This window comes from Gallinula chloropus (assembly GCF_964237585.1).
Source record: "Gallinula chloropus genome assembly, chromosome: 4".
NCBI lineage: Eukaryota > Metazoa > Chordata > Aves > Gruiformes > Rallidae > Gallinula > Gallinula chloropus.
The window spans coordinates 62,359,463-62,380,913 of NC_140088.1; the positions used below are offsets into that span (position 1 = coordinate 62,359,463).

At 36.0% G+C, this 21,451-nt stretch overlaps 1 protein-coding gene across 1 annotated transcript in view; it reads left to right on the forward strand.

Moving 5' to 3' along the window:
* Window positions 1-2,951: 2,951 nt before the first annotated feature.
* The window catches only part of GPM6A (glycoprotein M6A), a gene marked incomplete at both ends in the record, with an annotated part of 119,282 nt that continues 100,782 nt past the window's right edge, over window positions 2,952-21,451 (forward strand). The window contains one exon of the mRNA XM_084264212.1: window positions 2,952-2,988. Within this exon, the coding sequence (XP_084120338.1) occupies window positions 2,952-2,988 (37 nt within the window). The remainder of the gene's footprint in view (window positions 2,989-21,451) is intronic.

The window sequence follows — 21,451 nt, forward strand, 5'->3', positions numbered from 1 at the left end:
TCTGTTTCAACACTAATATGTTAATAAAATACACCTAAATATGAAGGAAGGCTACACAATCTCTCTATATACTCTCCTGCAAGCTGTGAATGGATGGCCGGTTAATAGTACCTGAAACTCTAAAGAAGCTCCTCTAAAGAAGGAGCTTTGACACTTGTGGAGTTTGGAGGAACTGTTAGTAACTGTATCATAATATTTCCACAGGCAAAACAATATTGCAAGGGTTGGGGGGAAAGCTCAAATCTATTCTTTGACATTACAAGTCTATGCTTCACTGGTTACTGTAACTTCACCTTAACCTCCGACATATAAGCATAGGCTTTTTAGGAAGCTAACAATCCTATTCTTAAAACTAAGGTGTGTTTGAACTTGAGGTGAAAATGACCATAGTGGGGACTAGATCAAGGATTTTCTCAGCCCACTGTCTCATATGTTTGTGTCAAAAAGCAGAATGTCTTAGAAATCATGACAAAGATAAAACTTTTCCACAGAATATTCCTCTGCTTCCTCTACAAAAATTTATAGCTCAGGGACATCCTGATCCAGAGGTGCATCGTTATATCCATGAATCGGTGATTCAGATTCTCCTTGCTCTTTTGGGCAAGCCCCTGCTGCTTCAAGTTCTACAGTTTGCCTACACACAGTGTATCTACTATGTCTTTGTTTTCTTTGAAGTCTGCTTTGCAACTCTCTTCTTTTATTTGACAAGTTCTTCACCTTTCCCATGTCACTCATGACTTTACAATCTTTATTGTATCCTCTCCCACTTATCTCTTTCCAGCCTTCTTTTGGATGTTTTCTTATATTTAAAACAGAGTTTTATTATTGTTTCAAGGAAAAAAGTCATTTGCTCTCATAGGCAACTTATAGATTCCTTTTTTGCAAACATCACTGTTAAAGAGTTTGGCTATCTCAAATATCTGGTGCTATCAAGAAACAAATCTCAGAAGCAATTTTCACCCTAAGTAAGATCTTTGCCAGACAGTTTTTTAAATATGAAGATTTATTAATGCTTACGTGAGAAAAATACTTCGGAAAAAAGTATAGTGGGGGAGACTTCCACAGGAGATCTGATTTAGAGGAAATATTCTTTTTAAAAAAATCTGACTGGAGTAATAATTGCCAGAAAGCTGGAACACACTTAAGTGCACACAGCACTTCCCTGTGTATAGGCAGTGTCTAAGTGTTGATTTTTGAAATGATCAATTAGATCTGAACTAAACCAACTGATCATTGCACTTCAGTTATTGGAGAAAATAGAGCCCTAGAAAGGTGATTTAAAAAGGAAAAAGGAGTAGGAAATGAATTGGGTAATGAAATAAATATGCATTTTGTAATTTAATTATATATTAAAATTTAATTTCATATATAAGTATTATTCTTGTGTGAAACAGACTTGAACAGATTTATATACAAACAGGTAAAAAAATTAAACACCTCCCAAAAATCCCCACAAAACCAAACCCCAAACAACTCCAAAAATAAAAAAAACCTCACTAACCCACCAAAAAAAAAAAAAAACCTAAATAAATTTGCTTTTTTTTTTTATGACTTAGAAGGAATGATTGGGTCAATCCAATTAGATAGCATAAAGTAAATAGATGAGCTTTTTATCATTTATATGTAAATTAGAATTTTCGGTGATAGTAGTAGTTTTTTTGGTAGGTTTTAGTCACTTTTTTTCCCAGAAAGATGAGAAGTGAAAACTGGTAAAAAAAAAAAAAAAAAAAGCCCGTGTTGAAACATCACTTTTGGTGAAATAATGAAAGTCTTAAAATGATGTTACATTACTCTGTAGACTAAGGTACAAAAATGCTAATTTATTGCTAGACTGCAGAGCCCAATTTGCATTCCAAATCAGACTGCAGAGCTCCCCAAAAGAGTAGGTGCCCTCACAGTGTACTTAACCTATGCTTTCCCCGAGTAAATTCGTAACAGCATGCATGTTTGTACATGCTCCTTCACATACATCCTCACATGTGTGCTTCACCATTTTAAGAAGGTCCAGGTTTTTATTAGGGACGTGAAATCTGCAGCTAATTTTGGATATTGGCAGTCAGAAAAAGACCTGATGCAAGTACTTCATGTTTTAAATCTCTGAGCTGCCCCTAAATTTCTGTTTGCTTTGACACTGACAGATCGCGTGTAGCCTGCATGTAATTTGCAGCAATTAATGCTGTGTATTAAACCGTGCTTGTATGTGTGTGTAAACACACAGTTGCATTCAAAATGGTACTGTTACAAAGATGTCTTCTGGAATATTATAAGGGTAATAGTGTATATTTGTTATTAGGTCGAGATGATACATATATATGAGAAGGAGGGGAACGAAGAGTTATATTATTCTTAAATGTGCTGATACAGGAGGAGGGGGAGAGAGGCGGGGAAGAGAGAGAGAGAGAGAGAAAGACAAGTAATACAGCATAAAGAACCCACAGGCATCTGGGCTTTCCCACTTCAGTAGCAAATAGGGGGAATTATGGGTTGGTGGTCTGCTTCCCGTTAGGAGGACACCCCTCCATCTGTTTTCAGTACAGCCTGTTACCAATTTAAAACACAGATTTCAACACAAACATCAATTTCTTTTTTTCTGTTTTATATGCAAAGTGAGGCTTATGAATCGGTATCGTTGCCATAAGGGCTCAGACCAAATTTCCCCCCAAAATTCACAGGCTGTTCATTTGAATACCTGCTTACAGTGGTACACAATGGGCAGCTTTGAGAAGAAAAATTGATAATCTTCACGGAAGAGTAATTTGAATGAAATTACACTTGACAGCCTGTCTCCCAGCAAACAAGGAGAGTGAGGGAGCCTTAGCTAAGCTCTGAGGACTTGCCTAAGCCTCTGCTGTTGGAGCTTCCCAGGGAAAAAAAAATCCACACTTTTTCCTACATCTGACTGAAGCTTTTGATTAATTCTCTGTAGCCGTTTCTAGTGAAGAAAGGTAGCCATGGAAGAGAACATGGAAGAGGGACAAACACAGAAAGGTATTGTGACAAAATTGCTTTCTCTTCGTAAGGAGATAATTATTTTGCAGTTCCTTGTTTGCTTTAGCAGCATGCTGTAAGGCTAGTGAATATCCTTATGTGGCAGATGGGGGGAGATTTTTTCTTTCTTTCTCTATATCATTTAGTACTTTTGTCTCTCTGCAGTAGCACCTAGCATTAATATAGTGATTATCATCTGACATCTAGTACTAAAAGGGTTTAAATAACATATTTTGCATCTATGCTAATAATATTGCAAGCATTTAATGCAGCCTGCTTCCCAGACCAGTCTTTGTTAATCGTCATTTATTTCATGTTTTCACGCTTGTCTAGCTGGGTCAAGAGAGTCTGGTGTGAGCTATGAGAGAGCTACTCACACAATATTTGGAGCCAGTTGCAGTTGGGCATTTAACAATGTAACCAGTACTTGCACCTTGAATGGGAGTCCAGACTGAACAAAGACATGGGGTATATTCTGTGTGTGTGTGTATACACACACACATATATATAAGCAGTATTGAAATTTCCATCTTCCTTTTTTCCACTTCTGATTTGTTGTGTTAAAGCAGCCTTGCTATAGTTCTCATATTTTCCTTGTACAGATTTACATATTGCTGAAATTCATTTTGCAGGTCGTAGCTGAAATTGCTTTAGCAAGATGTACAGAGCATTTCTGTTCCACTGTTTCTGGTCAAGTTGAAAATAACTGAATGTGATGGGATGCCTTAGCACTTAAAGGTGCAATTTAAAAATATTGCAGACTGCTTATTAATTTGTGAATCTCTGAGAAATGTAGTGGGTTTAGTCTATTCACTTAAGCCTTATTCTGTATGAGCAACATTACAGTAATGAAAGGAACCAAGGCTTTTTTCATTGGGTAGTCCTAGTCAATATTTGCCACATAAAGTCATATATACATTTCAGTTTGCATCTATTTTTGAATTCACATCCATTTTTGAGGAGGATTTAGGAACTTGCCAAATCATTTAATGGCAATTGCCTGTAAAGGCATATTTTTGTCTGTGCTGATGCCATATTCTGTTTTTCCGCTCCCTGATCAATCTGGTTTTTACATGTAAATGCCATGCTTTCTCATTATAAGTGACCCATTTAGACAGAATGCAGCTTTCAATTGTTTATGGGCTTGACTTGATCAAGATGCACACTAGATAGCCACAAGACTAAAGGAGGGTATGTGCCTCCTCCATGTGTACACGTACTTATGTCTAAAGATAAATAGATTAGTATCTGGTTGTGATTTCAGCAGTTTCTTCAGTTGAATTTTGTTATTTGTAAATGTCAGAAATAACTAAAATGTTGTGTATTTCTCCCTTTTGGTTAGTTCTTTTTATTTTTCCTGAAGATAAAAATCAATACTTTTATTGTATGGTTCAAATTGAGTAGGCTTTACATTTAGAAATTAAGGATATGCTTTTTAAAAAAAAGTCTGAGATGCATTTTTCCTCCTTAAAACACATGAATGGAGCTGTTTGACCACTGAATCAAAATACTTTGTTGTTGCTTAATGATTGCATGAAGAAACACTGTGAAATTCAGAATTCCCATATTGGTATCAGAGAGGAAAAGGAGTGAATAATTTTAGATATTAAAAGAACATGTTACTGATAAACTGTGTCCTCATTGTTCATATGATAAGCAGATGAATGACCAATAGCCACTCAAAATAGTGTGATTAATAGTGTGATTACAACAGCTAACACTACTTACCCCCCACCCCCCATTTACAATGCCATGTGTTCTGTCTTTTTTCCCTTTTAGTGGTACCCAGCTGTCATCACAAATAGTGACAGGAGAATGTTAAGAGGTTATAAATTATACGTATTTTTCCTTATTGTTGTAGAAGGGATGCTGCTTAGTTGCTGTGACCATACTTGCTAACCTAAGATGTCAACCTGTCATATTCCCATTTTGAATTATGACAACTTTTAAACTATATTTAGGGTTTGAAGAAAATTTGCAATTCAGGAGGAAAATTAAAAAATATTTTCATTTTTCAATTTTTTGGTGTGCATGGATGCAGATATTGGTATTATAGTGAAGTACAGGGATAATTATGAAACCACGGCTTTTCTAAGGTTTGCAGTTCACACTTAGAAATACTGACTGGTACAAATATAACTTGTTACTTCTTTCATAGTTACTGGCTTTTTAGGTTCATGTTTGTTTTTTCCTCATTTAGCATGATCTATCTATTATGTCTTTATTTGATATCCTTAGTATAGTTTGAGGTCATTTGGACTAGTGTTTCTAACTGTATTGTCCCAGCAACTATAACTACAATTCGTATATTCGAATTTTAATCCTCCTGCCATCTTGAGTGGAATTGATTCTTTCTTTCTCCTCTGCTGCCTTAAAATCAATGGGAGTATAAATTGTCACTGCTTATCAACTCCTGTGCTCTTCACAGCAGATGCTTTGAACCTCCCACTGAACAGCATTACGTATTGCTAGCAGCCATGATGGAGAAGTTAATAACTTCATATTGATGCATCTCATAAATACAATAACGTTAGCTCGAATAACAGGCTTGCAGATTTGGAAGTCTTGTTATTTTAGACAATCTTATGCAATAAGATATTGATACGTGCAAGCATAATTCTTGCCATAGTGGCTCCAAATAATGATTTACACAATCTCTGTACGTTGCAGTGTTTAAGGCTTATGATATGTTTATGGCTGTAGCTTGAAAAATTGACAGCAAGGAAATACTACACCTCTTTCGTGAAAATAACTGTACAGTTCAAAGTAATGATTTGAAACCAGAAATGGACAGAAATTTCCCCTTTTTCTCCCCTCCCTACCCCCCCCCCCCCCCCCAGTATTTTCTTTCTATTGGCCTTGGAAAGTATGATTTTGTCTTGGCATCAGGAAATTGAGATAATACTGTTGTCTAGCAGCTCTCTTATGTAAAGCAGTAAAAACTGAACACCAGGAATGATTTGTATTAATTCACTTTCTGAACACCAGGAATGATTTGTATTAATTCACTTTCTGTTTTAAAGTATTAGAACACTTGTTCACCAATCCCCTTTTTTTCCTCCATACCTCATTTCCTTTGCTTGCAAGCCAGTACATGTTGGGGAGAAGATTTTAAAGGTCCTTGGTAAACAGCTGCCTGTAGCTGTCCAGGAACTGAAAGAGAGTAGAAAGTCTGGCTGACATGTAAACTACATGTGAACAGTAAAATACATTTTAAGAAAGTAAAAATTTGTAACTTCTCAGAAATATCAACTTGTCTGCAATTTCCATAATACCGACATTGTGATATGTGCCTAGAACTGCAACGTGCTGAGAGCTTTGATTGTAAATTTGCTGTCTGGAAAACGCAGGTTCACTAAGGCATGTAATTTGACCGGTTTTTCAAAAAAGATCAGCTCTACTTAGAAGTTTCACTGCTGTCTTTAGGGTTGCATGCTAATTTTGAAAACCTCATGCATAAATTTACATGTGTCGGTGGTAGGTATCAACTGCCAGTGTTTGAAAGACGATGATGTCAAACTGTGTTAGCTTTGCTATGTGGAAGAAGGTATTAGTCCAGTTCCTGCAGAAGAGGTTTTACCTTTTGAAAGCACTAAGATTGCAATGCTGTCCCCAACCCCAATCGTTCATCCCAGTTGAAAACTTTTTAGAGGGCAGGCACTGTAATTTGTATGAGACTTGGCACAGTGGAGTTCATGATTGTTCTCACCACATGCCCATTTCAGAAAATGAAGCATTGTATAGCACAGCCAGCCGCACTTGTACCACTTGCACTAAATTGAAGATAAATGTGCCTTTCTTTATGGTTTGTCCATAGCTTCATTTTGTAGTTGGTATTACTTTACAGAATAAATTCTTGGGAATGGATGAAGCATCTGTGTTTGTACAGCAGCAAACGTGAGGAAGAGCTAATTTTATTTAAGCTCTCTTGGCTGTAGTATACCTAACATAGATAAGGTTCCATTGATAGGATAGCAAGAAAAAAATTCTATGATATTATTGTGACAAGAAATGGTTGAATGCTAGAAAATAAATGATGGGTTAGTATTTGGTCTGAATTACTGATTTAAGTGGATCTACAGCCTATTTAAGCTTTTTCTTTGTTCCACAGCATGTCAGTAAATCACAGAATCATAGGGGTTGGAAGGGACCTCCAGAAATCAAGTACAACCCCCTTGCCAAAGCAGGTTCCCTAGGATATATCACACAGATAGACATCCAGACAGGTCTTGAATATCTCCAGAAATGGAGACTCCACAACCCCCCTGGGCAGCCTATTCCAGTGCTTTGTCACCCTCACTGTGAAAATGTTCTTCGGCTTGTTGGTGCGGAAATTCCTGTGCTCCAACTTGCAGCCATTGTCCCTTGTCCTGTCTCTACAGACCACTGAAAAGGGGCTGGCCATTTCCCCGTGTCCTACACTTGAGATATTTATAAACATTAATAAGATCCCCTCTTAGCCTTCTTTTCTTAAGTCTGAACAGCCCCAGATCATGCTAAATTAGAGTTTTAAGCAAAGTTTTAGAATAAAGTCATAAGGAATCGAGGGCATTTACAGTAATGTGTATACACAGACACACAGCTTCTGCTCTTTCAGCCAAAGAGGTTGAATTGCTTTCTCTGGCTTCAGTAATTTTTGGAACATGGCAGACTCTCAGCTAGTAGCATACTACAGACTAGATGAAAATATTGATTTTTATTTCATATTAAGAAATAAACCAAAAATCAAATACTCAAAACATTGCTGGCACCCTTTACAAGCTGGCTATCTTAATCTTTTTTATCTAAAAGAAAACAGTTGTGGAGTTTGTCACTTAACTGTTAGAAAGATGGTTAAGCTAAAAAAAAAAACCAACCAAACAAAAAACCCAAATTTCAATATCTTGCACTTTGATTTTGTTGGGAGACTGTACTTGTAAATAAAGCTAGGGACTTATTTTGTGTCCTTTAGTGTAAATGCCATAACTAAATGTAAGCCATACTTGTGTCTTTCATTAGATCCTTTTTGTCAGTACTTTGCCTAGTCTTACAGGACCCCTGAAGTACCATCCGTTTTGTGGACAATTTGGAAATAGCTTTTAAATTTGACCTTATAAGTAGGAAGTGGCAGACATTTACTGTCTGGTATTCATCACACAAAAGCTGGATTTGCAGTGCTTGATTTTTAAAGAAAACATTATGGGCAGAGGTCAATCTATTTCCTTGGGGAATATATTTTCAGTTCTAATCTTGGTTCCTAAACTTGTGTTCAAATTGGATTTTTACAAGTTCCTTCAGAGTAGAGTGGTCTTAACTTTGATGTTTATTCTTAAAAAAGTGTGTATCTAGTATGAATGTCAGATAAAGTACTCATTGAATTAAATCACAAAGTAACAGAGTAAATATTTTTCCTTTTCCATTAATGCTAAATATGGAAACAAACTTTAGCATCTGGCAAAGTATCTTGCTATATTTCCTACTTAATACTCCTACATAGTAGTTAATCAATGAGGCTCATTAAAGAAAAAGGCAATGACATTCAAAATGAATTTGCAGTAACAGTTTTAATATTGTGTTACTCTCCTTTATGTAGTAACTACAGACTACCTTACTCAATATTCTTACATTAGGAGCAATGAGTTCCAGAGCTGTAGTTTTAATGTATGTTGTTATTCAATACATTAGGCTTTTGTTCACAGATAATGATGTAAATAAATTTAGTCTTGCTTGTTTATTTAATCTTCAATACTAGAAATGTCTCTGTTAATAGTAGAAAACTTTGTATTTCTTACAAGCTTAACATCATACTAGTCACAGGCATGAAAATCCAGTATTAATAGGACCTAATTATACTTTTATATGTATTCTTACAGGGCAAAACGTATTCCAACTGCCCTAAGGCAGATGGAATCCTCTATGTAATGTATGAGAATTTAAGTCGTCATGGTAAATTTGACACTTGTATGTCAATTTTATAAATAAGCTATTTTAGAAATAAGGTATTACATAAGTAGGAGATGCAAATGCTTAGAGAAAAAACATTTAATACATTTTAGATTATTAATTTATATAGAAATTCCTGAAAATGTACCATATCAAAGCAGCAATATAAATCTATAAAAAACTTTTTTATGCAGATTTTCAAAATAAAGGCTCATTTTGAGGGGAAGAGGGGTATTTTGGGTTTTTAATTACTCTGAAAAAATAGGCAGTTAGTGATGAAAAAACAATGCACACAGAAAAACAATGCACACATTTGATTTAGCTTACTGCTTAGGCTCCCTATTGAGAAGGATTGTAGGATTGATATATTTAACAGTTATTCTTTTTATGTTGTGAGTATGCATTAATTTCTGGGAAGTATCTTAAACAATTTTGGCTATGCAATTTTTAACCTGTTTGAGTTGCCTGCAACTGCACTACAATTCAACATAGAAGATGGGAATCTATGGGACTCATATGATGACAATATTTGCTTTCTTGACACAATAATTTTAAACTGTTAATTCTGCCTACATAAACAATTGTGAATATGCTCCTTCTAGTAGATTTATGTAGAAGATTAAATAGGAAAAAAGAAAGAAAACCCCACAGTTTGGGGTGTTCTGCTTCCAATTATAGACACTGTGCATGATTTATATAAAATTCATACAGCATGTGAGCACCTGATGGCCATTAAAAATCAGAATGTAGAAAGGCAAGTGTGAATATTGATCTTACATCAGATACTCTTAGTTAATGTTCCATTAACAATTCTATTTTGGAAGAATTTTTAGTCAATTCATTCAACTAAAATGCGTAATTCCTGTTGATGCCTTACCATACGACTGATTTCTGAGACAGGCCAGCAAGTCCCACATTGATGTGTTGTCACAAATCTTTTGCTTGGAGTAGGTGGCGAATTACAGACACTTCAATTCCAGCATGTAAGGAATGAGAAAGAAGTCTTGTCATTTTCTCAGCTGCAGAGCAATCAGTCTCAGAGCATCAAAATTGTGAAGGCCAGAGTTAAACACCAAATATCAGAACTGTGAATTTTTGTACACATTCATTCTCAAGGCCTTATGAAGGAGGGCTGCTGACACAAAAATTGGCCTAAGTATTCTGTTAGCTTGTCCATGCCAGCTCTCATACTACAATGCACTAATCTCAAGAAGGTTAAATTTTCTCTTTTTCTCTTCCTTCCTTCTTACTAGTCGTCATATGGGACTTCAAAAATTTATGCAGCACCCATCTTGGGACAACATTGTTCCAACTAACTGTTGCAAAAAATACCACAGCTACTATCAAGTGCAAGGATTACTCTCCTCTTTACATTAGTAATACCCCTGATAGTTGCAATTGGACAGTTTCTGAAGAATTTTTCTTTGGTTCACATAGTGAAGTTGCATTTTTAAAATTCTTTTCTCCAGTAGTGGTATCAGTACAACTGTACAGTGAATTAACATCACAGTAAATTTTGAATCCATCTTTTTAATCGTGGTGTGAGGGAAGCAGTGCCTTTGCTGCAGTTCTGGCGTATAAGCTTTGAAGGAAGGTACTACTGCCACAGTGTAAATAAAACTCAAATAAAATATAGTTTGCTATTCAGGTAAGAATTCATCACTTCTCAGTATATTCCTGTTTGTGTCCCAAGAGTATGTTTTGTTTATCTTCCACAAAGACCCCACCAAAAAACCCCCCCGAAACGCAGCTCTTTATGATTGCTCTCCTGCTTTTCAGTTTTCTGTGGAAGCACTTTAGCATTTGGAAGGCATGGAAATGAAATTCTAAAACATTTCAAATTTCTTCTGGGAACATGTAATATAAGATGACAAGTGCTGCGTGTTTGTTAATTAAGTCATAGATGGTCACATCCTACTTCTCAGTCTGCAGCAGAGTAAAATTATATAGGTGAAATTGGACATGGAGGAATTTGAAGAAAGGGAATAGAGTAGCATAGTGAAGTGATTAAGCAGGGATTGCTTTGCATTAAGGCAAAATGGGAAAAAGGTAGAGATTGTTGTCCTGAAAGGTTGAAGAGAGGCAATGTGATGGAGAGGAATAAGCAATAAATTTTAAGACCTTTAGAATTGTGGAATCTTTAAGGCTGAAAATTACCTCTAAGCTATTCAAATCCAACCATCATACCACTATGTCAAATCATGTCCTGGGGAGCTAGGTGACTCCACCACCTCTCTGGGCAGCCTATTTCAATGTCTAACCACTCTTTCGGTGAAATCTTTCCTAATACCTGATCTAAATGGCCCCTGAAGCAACTTAAAGCCATTTCCTCTCATCTGATTTCTAGTTGCTTGTGAGAACAGACCAACATCCACCTCACTACACCCTCCTTGCGGGTAGTCACATAGAGAGTGATAAGGTCCCCCCTCACCCTCCTCCAGGCTAAACAACCCTAGTTCCTTAAACCATGACTCATAAGACTTGTGCTCCAAACTCTTTACCAGCCTCGTTGTCCTTCTCTGGATGTTCTCCAGCACTTCAATGTCCTCCTTCTAGTGAGGAGCCCAAAACTGAATAGAGCACTCAAGGTGCGGCCTCACCAGTGCTGAAATTTGAAATTAATATATAGAGGGAGACAATATTAGAATTAAAAGAATGCAAGATACTAAGATTTGGTTTTTCAGACAAAACCTATAGAAGGCCTTCATGGAAATTATAGGAGTTTCTTTAGAAACAAAATACATGTTTTAAGGTAGGGTGTTTTTAAATGGCTTCCAAATCCTACATTCTGGCCTCTTAAGAAAAAAAAAAAAACCCTCCTATAATGTTTATAGAATGATAAAAAGTTTAATAATTTTAAACTTAAACCCAGGAACCAAAACACAATCTGAACAGAGAAGTACTAGACTGGTATTTGAAGATTAATATTGGTAAATAAAACATTTGAGAAGTTTCATATAGAAATTAAAAGCATCAATTCAGATTATCTTTTTAAAATAGTGGTAATTGGTAATATTGTAATACTGCCATGGCAATACTACTATGATTATATTGTAACTGTTGGCAGTTTATAATTATTTTGAAGTTGTGCATAGGTGAGGGAAAAAGGGACAGCAAGTTTGGCTTTATCTTAAAGGAATGAGACATAAGAAAGTGTTTCTTAGTTGGAAAAAAATAGTAGCCCTTCCTGTTAATGGAAAAGAGTTATCCCAGTTGACCTGTTGGCATAATTTCTCAGGTGAACAAAGCTGGTACTGGTGTACCCTTGCTTAACAAGGTGACGTAGCCAGTGTGAGAGACTCCACAGTGTAGTGACACCCTCTACTACTGGTGTTTCAGCTTAGTTTTCTTTATGTAATTCATCAAAGCCTGCCACCCCCTGATTCTCCACCAATCATCTCTTATTCTATTAAGCTGTATGCAATAGCAAGCAGTTGGCATAAGTTTGAATAATTTAAAAGCCTTTAGAAAACAGCTGTGGGAAGAGCTTGGGGTGCCTCTTTGCAGCTCTCAAGTGAGGGCATGTTTGACCATAGCTAAGAACTTAGGCTTTTTTTATCTTTTTATAAAGGACTAGGTTTTGAGCCTTCGCCATGCTATAAAACCCAAAGAAATGTGCAGATAGTCTGATTACTAGCACATAGAAGTATGTTGCAGAGGTTAGTAAGCCTCCCGTATTTCATGTTTTACCTGGTAATCTCCAATATTCCCAAAGGACCAAGAAGCCATACATTTTGACTCACAAAGGCCAAAGGCCCTGAGAATCTGATGTGTGAATTTATGGAACACCTTGAATTTCAGGGCATGCTGCCAAAGATATATTTACATAGCTTACTGGTAGATTCCTTTCTGAATAATCTTTATATGTTGAGGTTTGTGATAAATCATTGGTAATACTACCAAGAACTGAAAATTGTGAGATGTTCCTGTTGGATAGAGACAATTAACAACACAGCTCAAGTAATAAAACAGAACATCTACAGAGTACAGGAGAACTAGTGTTGATTTATTAGGGAGATAGGACACTTCTTCCAGAGGGGGCATACATGTGAAAGATCAAGAGGGATCTGACAGGACTGTTTGTGGGTTACCTGACTATTTGTGAAGTCATTCAATGGAGGATTTGCCTTCTCTGTTAGTGAATGGCAATAGACAACCTAAAGTCACCTTAACCTTTCCAGTAAATTAATCTTTGCCTTTTATCAGTTAAATACCATATTGTGTCAGCATATCATATATGCACAAAATGATTTATATTCAGCAATGACTTTCTCTTTCCTGACCTGCTTGCTCTATGACCTCTGTGGTGAAGATAGTATTTTCAACTACATTTTCCTGCATAGTTTACTTACCATAATCATGGTGCCACTCAGAGGCTGCATCTAGTCTCTGGGATGCTTACGCTTGGTATGTGCCCTTTGCAATAGAGGAGATGGGGAACAACTAAGCAGGAGGTGCTGCTGTCACTCAGAGCAGGCAAATGTTTCCATGCCCTACATGAGTACAGTGTTAAACAGCTGCGATAGTAGAAAGGGGAAGCTTTAGCTGCTACTGGGCGCAATGAGTCCAAATTCAAGCTCTCTGGCTATTGGATTTGTCCGTTGTAAAAAACTTTAATTGAGCAGATGTCCATGAACAGATTTTTATTTTATGGATAATAATGGTAAAATCAATAACACTTTTAATTTGAATAAAAGATCTTTATAAGCTTTCAAAGCATAGTATTTTACATAAAGGTTATACACCAGTAAAGAACATGTTCTTGAACTTACTGGGGTAGTAAGTTGCTAAGTTATTGTAAATAGTTCTCAATATGCATAACTAAGTAAATGTTTGAAATCGCCTTGAGAAAGGGACCATTGACTACTAGCCACTGTGTTGTTCATGAAGGTATTCAATTATATTATTGAATGTTGTATTATTGATTTTTAAATGGAGTAGCTTTAGTGTGAAATGCTTCCCACTTAACATGGTTTGCCTTTGTTCATGACTTGATAAACCATTCCTATGTAGAAATGGAACACACATTTCTAGTTGAATGATGCAAATATGGTCATTTACTTTCTCATTAAATGTTAGGTATCTACTTCTGATCAACATAAGCTTTTAACATTACAAATAAATGTAACCATGCTTTCCCTCCCGCCTTTCCTCTTAGTAGAAGGTTGTGGTTCTTTGTAAACACCTGCAGATTTTCTTTGTGGTTCTCATGCTATTGTAAAGCATCTTATTGCCATGTTACTTAACTGGATAGATGAACTAGATAGATAGAAAAGAGTGTTTTATTTTCCAAGTGTTTATAATTAGCTTGAACTCTTTTGAACTATAGAACATATCTTTTATGTAGCAAATATAGTCAAGACTAAATAGTACTTCCCTTTTGGCGGAAAATTAATGGTCCTAGTGGTGTATTAAGGACCACATTTGTTCACACTACCCACCAATCTAGAGAAATGAGTAATATTTGCTTGTAAATGCATATATTACCCTTGGCTTTAGGGTAATGTAATGCTTCTAAAATTTCAGGCATAAGTAACTTCAAAATTTGGGAAATAATGACCAAGGCTCTGCGCAGACATATATGTATGTATTTGATGTCATGTAGTGGGAGTAATTCCATTGTTTTTATACCAATTATTCACATAAGCAGAAAGGAAATATATGCACAGTCTTTAAGATTAAGACTTAACAATGCCATGAAGTAATTTGCATGTAGCTGTCAGGGTTTTGGCAGGAAACCTGTGAGGATATGATGATGCAATTCAATAGGGTCTGAGAAGAGACTGGAAGGAAGGTTAAATAGTTTGTTGATCTGCTGGGGTTTTTTGTTTGTTTTGCATGGTATTACAATAGATTAATATGCTTTGAGGACTCCTGCAGCTATTTGCAGGTTTCAAGAAATTATTATTTTCTTCATGGCCATCTTAATTTTGAAGGATTTCTGTTTGTGTTTTTCCTTTGAATCACTAGAATTTGGATTTACTCATGTGCATAGTATGATGGACCTTCTAGTGGCAATGAAATATTTTGCTAGTGTGTCTTGTTCATATGCTTAAGCCAAACTAATCATCAAATTTGCTGTGCAGATGGAATTTTCCCCAAGGCACAATACTAGTGACCTTTTTACCTTTTCTCTGCAACATGGTCATGGTCTGCTTTCGAAGATTATCTTAGATGAATTTCATTAAATGCCTGTGCTAGTGCAAGGACTAACACTACTGTCCTCTTGTAGTGAACTGTCAGTGAGACTTTTTGGTCTTTTAAGTCAGGTCTGAAGGGGCGTATTGGTTAGGTGCCTGCCTTTTGTGGTGTAGAGTGGAGTAGATAAATATTGATAAATCCTTCTGAACTGAGAGTCTATTGCAAAGTTTTCTGTTATTATAGGGTTTCAGATGTAAATATTGGATGTTTGTTCCTGAGACTTTTGCCATGTAAACCACGCAATATAAAGATGTAAAGGAAAAAGATACTATTGTCAGCTATGTGTAGCTTGGAGGAATATCTGTGAGATTTATAATACTATTCCATTGTACAGATAAAATTGATTAAAAAAAGTGCTTATCATCATGACTACTCTGAGTTTAGAAACATATATACTACAACCATACCCACAGCATGTGGCACATAGGCCAGAAAATAAAATAAAAAAATCATTACTCAAAGATGTCATATTTCAAAATTATTCTAGATTTATGAACATTGTTCACTAGCGAAAACATCAGAGTAATTATAACCTTGTGGTGAGTAGGTCTTTTAGGTCAGCTGTGCTTATGCTAATGGTTCAAACATGATATTTTTCTTCATTCTCCCCATCTGGTACAGTCATTAAATATTTAAGACACCGGGGAACCTGTTGTGGACATTTGGGGTCTTTTATCGGCTTTATGGATGTGTTTGCACTAGGGGAAGTTTTGCTGTTAACATTTTCTTCATTTTGATCTGTTACACATGCCCATGCCATCTGTATTGTCTGTGCTTCCAGCAGATATCTTCCATTATTACCTATCATATCCCCAGCTAGAAGATGAAAACAAGTATTTTCTTACTTATTAACTTCTAAACTCAATTTTTATTTATTGCTTTAACTTCTAAAATTCAATTCAGGCACCCCTGCCTTCCTTGAATGTGATTGGAACATGCAGATTTGAAGACTTTAAGGTACATGTAGCTAGTTGAGGATGTATTTTGTGATCAGTATACACAACCAAAGAGCTGAAATATACTGTTCTTTCATGACAGAAGAGTACTGTTAGGTCCATGTCTGGGAAGTTACCTTCTAATAGTGAGTTATTTCTACTTGTCTGTCTGGATTTATTTCTCATATCAATTTATTTTTATGATTGTCTTTTAATGTAGACTCAACTACGCTTGATGCAGTTGCTAAATATTGTGACATCCTCCGGGATCTCCTTTTTCTCTTTTGGTTGTTCTTGCTTTCATAATTCTTGATATTTTTTTGAGTGCATACCAACTCTGTACCTCAAGCAGGAAAGATGGACTGTCTGCTACTAGATGTCTGAAAATACTACCACTCAGGAATCGCTGATCTGTAATCGTTCCTCTATTCTAATATCCTGACAAGATGATAGACTTCAATGATGCTACAGAATGTGGGGTTTTTATTTCTAAAGGGATAATTTTACTAGGCATTTTGTAGTCCTTCAGGGACGATGAATTACACAATGGCCCAGATGTAACAAGCAATATAAGTGTAGCAGTCATTAAACTAAATTATTCCAGTCATCCTTACTGTCCTTAATCTGCTATGTTTTTTTCCATAGCAACCCCAGTCTCTAATTCAAAGGCTTCCCTACAGAAATGTGACGAGGAATAATTTGACTGGGGGTAGTAGGGGTAACAATGCCGCAGAGGTTTTTTCCAGGTAGGCATGGTCATAAATTCTGTGATAAATTAAGCTAGGATGTACTAAAATATGTAATAGTTGCATTAAATCAATGTAAAGAAACCAATTTCCTCTTTCTACGTGGGATAACATGTTAGGAATGTCCAGTGATTGGTTCACTATTGTCAGAATATGGAAAAAACTTTTTACATAATGTTATTAAGGTGGAAAATATAGAAATAGGGCAATTATTTGCATTTGCTGTATGCAATTGCTTTGACTATTTTGTTTTTATTTTTTGTCCGTTATGACTCATTTTATCAAATTGGGTTTCCTTTGTTAAGAAAAATTAAGGAAATGCTAGCCTCTTTTTGAAGTGTCTTTATGGTTGTTGGGATAGAATAGCAGTTGCTCTGTCAGTGTCACAGTATTTATTTTAATCTCTGAATTAATTTTCTTGGTTGCTAGGCAATTCTACTTCATAGTTTTAATGGAAATGACTAATACAGGGTGCTCTCATTTCAGAATACACAATCGTTTACTTTAAAACCGAAACTAGATTTCTCTATGACATAATGCTTGACAGATACTCACGTCAGTGTACATTTTTATGACTATAGCTAATATAAATCTACATTTGTTATCCAGTCCTACATTTCTTGTACTTTCCAAGAAGGCCACTGTAAAGCTAAGGTATTCAGTAGAGGCAGACATGGGCTTTTATGTATACGTAGAAGATAAACATCTGCTTGAATGTCTGACATTTTAGAAATATTTAAAGGCAGCTTATGGAGCTGCTTATGTCATATGTATTTGGAGCTGGTATCAGTCAAGTCTTTTTACATGCTTAAGGGCAATGATGTAATGAATGCTATGTATCTTGGTTACTCAGCTTGCAGATGTTTTCAGCAGGTCCTGCTTATTAGCAGTGCAGGGAAGTTCAAAATTAGGTATAAATAGTTAAAGTAGTAATAAACATATTGTTAAAGAAAACCTCTTAGTCTGTAGTTCAGGAGCTGTTTTTCATACTGGAAAATAACACCATGCTTCAGGACAGTTTCTTTAAAATATTATTTTCTGCTATTTCAATACTATTCCTATTTAAGGGTAAATATAAATGAGAAAGAAATTCAAGTGAAACTTCCTAGGTTCCTCAGTATGAGTAATGCAGAAGTGCTGGCTTGTTTGCTTTTTTGCTCAGCTGTGCCTTCACTTCTGAACTATCAGCTAGTGTAATACTGTCTTTGGGCTTATCTCCATTCCGCTCTCTTGTTTCCATGCTGGTGAATGAGATCCACGCTGTTTCTCTGTAGAAGGAGAAAAGCATCCTGTAGCCTAGAATGCCAATGATGTACCCCTGGTAGGCTCTGTGCTCCTAACCTTGGTATCAGCTCAGTTTCTTCAGGCTTAATTGCTCTTTATTTTCCTTCTCCCCGGTTTACAGAAAACTTGTCTCCCTCACAGTGGCCAAACTTTTCGTACAATTAGCAAACTGAGGACCACAGTTGATTTGGTTTATCTCAATAATTTGCTGCTGTCAAGAAGCTAAATGATGAGCCTACTTTTGTCCAGTTCAAAGACTTAGTGTGTGATCAAGACAGAGAAGACTGGGAATGCTACATCTTTTAATGATTTAGTATTAAGACACAGTCTTTGCTGTACCTATTAATAGAACTAGCCTCCAGTAAAATCTTCCAATTGCTGCCTTAGAACTTTAATTACGGTTGATGTTGGTGTTAGGTAAGCAGCAATACTGTGCTATTTTTGAGCTTTCCAGTTGGATTTGAGAGAAAACATACAGAAAAAAAATCACATAATTATGTTTTCAAGACTTTTTCAAAAGGATATGGTGAAAAAAATATTCAGTTGTATTCCTCACATAATAATGTGCTTTTATTCAGTTTGCTATAGATGAGCCAATACGGTGGGTAGATAGCCAGAATGTTTGCAGCTGTAATGACAGTATACAATGAAAGTAAGAAGTTGAATCATTTCTATTCAATATATAGTTAGGAGACCTTAATTTCTGTAAACAATAAGTGGAATATGCAGCCAAAATTCAGAAGATTATGTTAGTGGGATCTCCCAGCTCACCTTAATCTTTTTTTTTTTTTTAAAGCACACAGTATTGAGGTGGTAGCTTTCAGTTTGTGAAATTGGGTTATGAAACTGTTTCAGTAGAAGCATAAAAAGGCATGATGTGGGTGAAAGTGAACCTGTAGAGGATATGAAATAAATTTCTTAATGGACATGCACTGTACCCCTGGTTATGTGATGCAATACACTTGTATGAACTTGTAAAAGCAACTGCTTTACTGTAATAATATAGGAATTCTCAGTCAAAGTATACAGTTAAAAAAAGGATTTTTTAATGAATAATAATTTCCATCATGCTCAGTAATTCTGAAAAATGAAATTCTTATGAAATATTGAAGGTAGCAGAAGTTATATTATTGGACTAAAAACTAGGGTTGTCTTTCACCCAGCAATTTATGTTACTTTTTTAGAGATTTAAACAAAAAATAGTTATGATATCATTTAAGATTCTGGACTGAGATATGAAAGATCTGAAATTTATTATCTGTGTAATTTACTACAAAACAGTTTGTGCTGTTGAAAAATCTTACTGTATCTCACTGTGCTGTAGTTTCCCATCTGTGAAAAGCCATATAGGACATACATAACCTATGACTTGTTTATTGCTTTAGTAGGTCATAGTCTTTACATTCTACAGTTGGAATTTCATTTTTGCTGAAACATCCTCTGGATAATAAAGAAATATGAAGTATGTCAGAGAATAGTTACTCATTTGCAATTAAACGAATAAATACAATAATTTGCAACCACTAAATCTTCCTTGGTATCAACGGTGGAATACAAGATAATTGAAGTATTTTGTCTGTCCCACTAGTTTCTAACCAAATATATTATTTAAATGAGTTAAAGGAGTTGCAGTCATTATGCATGTGGCATATGTGTTGTTAAAATGAAGAGTGACAGACCTTTGATTTTTAGCAGTAACATAATCTAAGGCAGAGTGCTGTGATATACATATGGTGGATGTCTGTGCAGTATGCTAAAGGAAGGAACAGTTCAGAAAGTTGTTAACTTCAGCCCCTTCAAAAGAACTGAATTTCTTAGTGATAATAGTTGTGTGATACAAGAAGTTCTACTAGGAATTAGTACCTGTCTTTTGCTTATTAAAAAACCCCATTTTCTTCATAGGAATGATTGTTTTCTGTAGAAATGTGATGCACAACTAATAAAATGAAAAGGTTTGTACTGTATCTGGCAACAGAAAGCATGCTTTGTATTAACAGCACATGATGGAATATATGGAATATAACCCCAAATGCAAAGAAAATTTCAGGCTTAAATATTGGAGAAAATTAGCAGACTTAAGTCTTAACAGAAATATACTCAAAAGACGGTTTCTTAAATGTACCTGCTTTTGAGTACATCGGGTGTACTGACAATGGGAAGAGAGTATCCTCCTCACTGGTGTGTGTCCCACCATGTCACAGTGCATCCAATCTCTACCCAGAACAATAAGCACCCCCACCACCATGTAAATCACCACAGTGGAGAGAGTACGCTGTGGCGAGCGCTGCACTGTTATAGTAAGATTTATTTTTGCTACTTAAACAACATGTACACTTAGATGAATTATTGAAATAAGCAACCTTCTGCAGGCTCTCTTCTTTGCCAGTTTGAAGTCCGCTTAAGTAGCACTTCCTGAAATCATGTGATATGAACAAAATCTCAGCAGTGGCATTACAAAAGGACATGGGTTATATGGAGGCTCTGACAGTATTGGTGACAGATTTAGCATGCATATCCCCTAGCCTCATTTGCATGTTTTCAAATGCTGGGGTTTGTGTCTTGGGATTTGTTGTGGTTTGGTTTTGTTGGTTTTTTCCCTCTGGTAAGAGTAGCCCTCAGGCTTCAGAATTTAGTTTTAGATTCAAATCCCACGATGGACCAAGCCTTTGCTGTAAACGTGTTGAATAGCAGTGAAGAGAACTTCTGCCCTCCTTGGTGTCTGGCTGCAGACAGCAAATGTTGAGATTAGAATGACTGAAAACAATGCCAAAATATTCTAAGATTCCCCAGATATAAAATGAAGGGTTTATTATAAATTAATTGGATGATGTGTAAAATATCAAGACCTCTGAAGTTAGGCTGTCTTGTATGTGGGTTGAGGAAAGGAGGATAGAACTTTATTTTCATCATCCAGTCAAGAATTGTAAGAGCAGGGTAAACTGGCTAGAGAAGATTAGTGATGTTGCTAAGAAGTCTGTCCACTGAAGCACCCACTGGTGAACCACATCCCTGAGGAAACATGATTTTCTCATTGTATGAGTCCTGTTCCAACTGCTATTATTTCCTTATGCTCTGGAGAACACATATTATTTTATGGTGCATATTGGGGTGAGGGAGGGAAGCTGTATGGCTTTGCATCTGAGGGTAATAGCTGTCTGTCTGAAAAAGTAACTGTGGGAATTGCCTTCATCAGCCCTCAGAGCTACTCTAGTACCTTGTGTGTTAAGAGGACTGCAAATTTTCTTTTTTTTTTTTTTTTTTTTTTATTTGGACCATAATCAATTGTTTCCTTGCATGATGGACAGGAAAAAATACCAAAATCAAACACCCCCCCCCTCCCCGAATGGCTCAGGTTTTATTATAATCTAGTGTGAA